Source organism: Lolium perenne, chromosome 4 (genome assembly GCF_019359855.2).
Source record: "Lolium perenne isolate Kyuss_39 chromosome 4, Kyuss_2.0, whole genome shotgun sequence".
In the NCBI taxonomy this organism is placed as follows: domain Eukaryota; kingdom Viridiplantae; phylum Streptophyta; class Magnoliopsida; order Poales; family Poaceae; genus Lolium; species Lolium perenne.
The window spans coordinates 287,772,196-287,777,971 of record NC_067247.2 but is presented as its reverse complement, the minus strand read 5'-3'; the positions used below and the strand labels follow the sequence as shown (position 1 = coordinate 287,777,971).

The window sequence follows — 5,776 nt, the reverse complement described above, 5'->3', positions numbered from 1 at the left end:
AAGGATGACAATGAAGCTCCCATAAGGAGCAAGAGACAAAGGACATCAAAGTCTTTTGGTAATAACTTCATTGTGTATCTTGTGGACGATACTCTCACTACCATTTTCAGAAGCTCATGCATCTCCTGATGCAGACTATTGAAAAGAAGCGGTTCAAAGGGAGATGGATTCCATCCTGGTAAATGGAACATGAGTGTTAACTGAGCGTCCTTATGGGTGCAAACTTGTAGGATGTAAATGGTTATTTAAAAGGAAGCTTCGGGTTGATGATCCTATTGAGAAGTACAAAGCTCGACTTGTAGCCAAAGGCTATACACAAATGGGAAGGCGAAGATTTCTTCGATACATATTCACCATTGGAAAGATTGACCACCATTCGAGTACTGCTATCATTGGCTGCCTCACATGGTCTTCTCGTTCATCAAATGGACGTTAAGACGGCTTTCCTAAATGGAGAGTTGGACGAGGAAATTTACATGGAACAGCCTGATGGTTTCATACTAGAAGGTCAAGAAAGAAAAGCGTGTAGGTTACGGAAATCTTTGCATGCTCTCAAACAAGCGCCCAAATAATGGCATGAGAAGTTTGAAAGAACTTTGACATATGTGAGCTTTGTTGCTAATGATGCCGACAAATGTGTTTACTACCGCCATGGTGGGGGTGAGGGATTTGTCCTACGTTTGTATGTGGATGACATACTGATTTATTGGGACAAGTGTCAAAATAATCGAAGAGGTCAAAACCTTCATATCTCAGTGTTTCGATATGAAAGATCTTGGAGAAGATGTTATATTAAACATCAAGTTATTGAGAAATGGGAATAATGGAATTACACTTGTGCAATCTCATTACGTTGAGAAGATTTGGCTATGTTGATTGCAAATCTTCCCCCACACCTTATGATCCTAGTGTCTTGCTTCGAAAGAATGAAAAGGCAACTAGAGATCAATTGAGATACTCTCAAATCATTGGTTCACTCATGTATTTAGCTTGTGCTACGAGGCCTGATATCTCATTTGCCGTGAGCAAACTTAGCCGGTTTGTGTCCAACCAGGGAGATGATCATTGGCATGCACTCGAGATAGTGATGCGCTATCTAAAGGTAACCATGCATGAGCTATGGAATTTATTATACCGGGTATCCAAGAGTACTTGAAGGGTATAGTGATTCCAACTGGATTTCAGATGCTGATGAGATGAAGGCCACAAGTGGATATGTTTTCACTCTTGATGGTGGAGCTGTTTCCTGGAAGTCTTGCAATCAGACCATCTTAACGAGATCAACTATGTAAACGGAACTTACAACATTAGATACATCTATTGTCAAAGCAGAATGGATTCGTGACCTCTTGATGGACTTGTTTATTGTTGAAAAACCAATACCGGCTATCCTCATGAACTGTGATAACCAAACTGTGATTGTCAAAGTGAACAACTCTAAGGATAATACGAAAAGTTCCAAACATGTCAAGAGGATATTGAAGTCTGTCAGAAAACTGAAAAACTCCGGAGTGATAGCATTGGATTATGTCAAAACAGCTAAGAATCTGGCAGATCCTTTCACAAAAGGACCATCAAGAAACATGATATACCTTGCATCAAGGGAGATGGGTTTGAGACCCACATGAGTTACTGAGGGGGTAACCCAACCTATATGATCGGAGATCCCGTGAATTAGAACCTAGGAAAACAAACCGAAGCAACTGAGTTAAGAGAGATTTTTATACTCCCACTCTGCTACAGGTGCAAAATCTCTCATAGCTACCGTAAGGCAGGTTGACAATGTCTTAATGTGTTTTGTGTGGCTCTTGATGAGCGAAGACGTTGTCCTACATGGTGATCTTTGAAGAACACACCTATATGAGTGACACTGCTAGTCATAGTGTGGGCTATTTGGGTGAATCTCTAGTAAGCCTTTTGTGGAAGCCTAATTTTTTTTGCTTGGTGCACCAACTGAGTTGGTTACGTATCGATGCGTGTGTATGCTCGCCGCGTGTCCCTGGCTTCCTACGTGTGGCAACGCGGTCGTTCGGCTCTCCCCCGAGGCTATATCAGGAGACATAACAGATCTGGAGCGTGGCTCTCTTCTCTGTCTCTCTCGAGAAGTTTTTTTTTGCCGTGTTACTACTCTCTAGTCTTTCTCATCCCGGCGACCGCTTGCACGGCCGTCCGGGAGAGCAGACCTCCGAAACCCCGTCCGTTGAGATGCTGCACCGTGAGGCGAGCGATAAGTCTTTTGGGGAGCGTCTCAGCGCGACTGCTTGCTCGACAAATCCGACTACACGATGAGTGACATCAATGATGGCCATGGTATTGCTGCTGCTGCTGGAGCGACCTTCCCGGTCGCTATGTATGCGCTTTTTCTGATCTCTTATCTTGCACTGGTACTTGTTACATGTTTAGATCTAATGCATGTGCTTAGTCTGGTATGTATGTATGGTATGTATGCTCGTTCATATGTAATGTTGCTTTTGGTAGTTAAATATACTTGAGAAATGGGAATTGCCTAATAATCTAGTAGAATTGTACATTCGTCAGATAATCAATAATTTCGTCCCTGATTTCCCAGTTTCCTTGAATCAAGCGTTGTGCAATCCTGGTTGCCAAAATCTCGTCTGCGCTCTCCCGGACTTCACATGAGTCACATGCCACGTCCCCCCGACCTTGCCGTAGAAAACGTTACCTGGGCACATGCGCGGGCCCACAAAACGAATCGACAACAACCCACCATCGTGAGCCGTCCATTCCCGGACACGCTGCGATCGGACGGCCAGCCACGCACGCGGCGCCGGAGCGCGGACCCCCACCAAACCCTACCGTTGTCAACAGCCTCCGGCCGCCGCTGCGCGTCGCAGCCAGCCGGGCCCGCACTCCATTGACCCCGGCAATCAATCATCCAGACACGCTCCTCCATAACCTCTCCTCGACCTCGTCTTCCCCTTCCGGCCGTCGTCGCTTTCCACTCCCCTTTGTTCAAACAAAAAACCATGTCCACTTTTTCCTCCCCGGAGAAAAAATAAAAACGACGGCACGGAGGGAGGAAACCAGCAAGCAAGCTGCGGTGCCGCGGTCGCACGCACGCCGCCCCGCCAGTTCAAACCCACCCCCCCTTCCCCTTCGTCTTCCCCAGCTGTGCTTGCGCCCCGCCACGCGCTTTCCAATCGCTTCATCTTACTCCCTCCCCCACCAAATCGCCACTTCCCCGCCACCCCCTCCACTCCCCTCTCGCTCGATCCACCCATGCCTGCCTCCATAGCCCTGCTCCTCGGGGCCATCCTGCTCGCCGCGGGCCTCGCGGCGGCGCAGACGCCCACGCCCACGCCGAGGCAGCCGCCGGCGACGGCGGCGGAGGCGCCCGCGCCGGACCCGGGCTGCAACGGCATCCAGCTCAACTACAACCTGCAGAGCCGCACCAAGATCCGCCCCTTCGTCCCCGACCAGACCAAGCAGCCCTACTCCTTCAAGGCCAACTTCTCCGTCGTCAACGGCGGCACGCGCCCGCTCCGCTCCTGGGCGATGCTCGTCACCTTCGCCCACGACGAGATCCTCGTCGGCGTCGACGGCGCCGTGCTCACCGCGGGCCCCGACCTCCCCTACAACACCACCGCCGACGCCGGCAACGCCACCTCCTTCTCCGGCTACCCGCAGACAGACCTCCTCACCCCCATCGCCACCGCCGGGGACATCACGCAGATCCAGGCCTCCGTCGGCCTGCTCGGCACGCTCTTCGCGGGGCCCATCGGGAAGGTCCCCGTCACGCTCCCCACCGCGCTCTCCCTCGACGACCCGGACTACGCCTGCCCGCCGGCCACCAACGTCACCGCCACCGTCCTCTCCACCTGCTGCCTCCTCACCCCAAAAGCCCTCGCCAACGCCACGGCCCCCGACGCCAACGCCACCGACCCCACCAAAACCTTCCTCCCGCGCGGCACCGGCGACCTCGTCATCACCTACGACGTCATCCAGGCCTACCCCACCAGCTACCTCGCGCTCGTCACCATGGAAAACAACGCCAAGCTCGGCCGCCTCGACAACTGGCGCCTCTCCTGGGAGTGGCGCCGCGCCGAGTTCATCTACTCCATCAAGGGCGCCTACACCACAAAAAAGGACGCCAGCGACTGCGTCTACGGCCCCGCGGGGCAGTACTACCAGAGCACCGACTTCTCCCAGGTGCTCAACTGCCAGAAAAACCCCGTCATCATCGACCTGCCGCTCTCCCGCTACAACGACACCCAGATGGGCAGGATCGAACACTGCTGCCGGAACGGCACCATCCTGCCCAAGTCCATGGACGCCTCCCAGTCCAAATCCGCCTTCCAGATCCAGGTCTTCAAGATGCCGCCGGACACCAACAGGACCAAGCTCTTCCCGCCCGCCAATTTCAAGATCGCCGGCGGCTCCTCCCTCAACCCGGACTACACCTGCGGCCAGCCGATGCCAGTCAGCCCCACCGGCTTCCCCGACCCCAGCGGGCTCGACTCCACCACCCTCGCCGTCGCCACGTGGCAGGTCGTCTGCAACATCACCAAGCCCAAGGACGCCAAGCCCAAGTGCTGCGTCACCTTCTCCGCGTTCTACAACGACTCGGTGATCCCCTGCAACACCTGCGCATGCGGCTGTCCGGCCAACCGGCGGGGCCCTACCTGCAGCACCACTGCCCAGTCCATGATCCTGCCACCAGAAGCCCTGCTCGTGCCGTTCGACAACCGCACACTGAAAGCCCAGGCCTGGGCCGAGCTCAAGCACTACAATGCTCCTCGGCCGATCCCCTGCGGCGACTACTGCGGCGTCAGCATCAACTGGCATGTATCGTCGGACTTCAGCAAAGGCTGGAGCGCCCGGGTGACGTTGTTCAATTGGGGGGACGTCGACATGGCCAACTGGTTCGCCGCCATGGTCATGGACAAGGCGTACGCCGGGTTCGAGAAGGCCTACTCTTTCAACGCCACGGCGGTGGGCAACGACACCGTCTTCATGCAGGGCCTTGAGGGGCTCAACTACCTCGTGAAGCAGACCAACATGAGCGGGACCGACTACCTCGTGCCCGGAAAGCAGCAATCGGTCCTCTCGTTCGACAAGAAGCTCACTCCTTCGCTCGATGTCATCGCCGGAGAAGGGTTCCCGACAAAGGTCTTCTTCAACGGCGAGGAGTGTGCTATGCCACAGAGGTTTCCGATCAAAAGCGGATCCAGTACACGTCTCAGCAGCAGCGCCCTTGCTTTGGTCTTGCTCCTGGCTGCATCTTCGGCCTTCCTATTGCTTCAGCAATGATCTTGGTGCCACCTCCCATTCTTTGATTCTTTCAAATGGCTCAGTCAGTGGATGCCGTTTGTAAGAACAAACCTTTTTGTTTCTGGTGAATTACTACTAGTAGATCTCAAGAGAGGGCAGGGTGCTGTTGTTGCAGGCTCGCAACATAGCCGTAGGTTTGTCCCCTTTCTGATGAAAGAGTAGTCTTGTTTACACCAATGTTGGTGTAATTGTGAGAATTTTTCATGTTTAGTTTTTGTAATATACAGAATATACCATGTGAAATTTATTGACTTGACTACTCTTTCACCTGGGCTGTTCTTCAGACCATATGCCTCATTTCTGATTATGAAGCTGTTCTCTGAGCCTCTTGCAGTACGGTGGAACTAGTTAATTCTCTGCCCAGGGTTTTGAGTTATGGGTAGAAGTAGAACCCTGTCCATAAGATGAATGCTGTTTGCAACTTGCAAGAAGATACATTGGATACTCCTCAGATGTACAATATTGAACAGGAAATATATGGATG

General features: G+C 52.7%; 1 protein-coding gene across 1 annotated transcript; it reads left to right on the top strand.

Moving 5' to 3' along the window:
• The first annotated feature begins 2,986 nt into the window (after positions 1-2,986).
• On the top strand, positions 2,987-5,543 carry LOC127295686 (COBRA-like protein 7). The gene has a single exon (XM_051325684.2). It carries the CDS (start codon positions 3,241-3,243, stop codon positions 5,269-5,271), a length of 2,031 nt encoding a protein of 676 aa, XP_051181644.1. The 5' UTR covers positions 2,987-3,240; the 3' UTR covers positions 5,272-5,543.
• Positions 5,544-5,776: the final 233 nt, after the last annotated feature.

Excerpts from the sequence above, each read along its gene's own strand:
- LOC127295686 (XM_051325684.2), top strand. The coding sequence starts at position 3,241 with ATGCCTGCCTCCATAGCCCTGCTCCTCGGGGCCATCCTGCTCGCCGCG.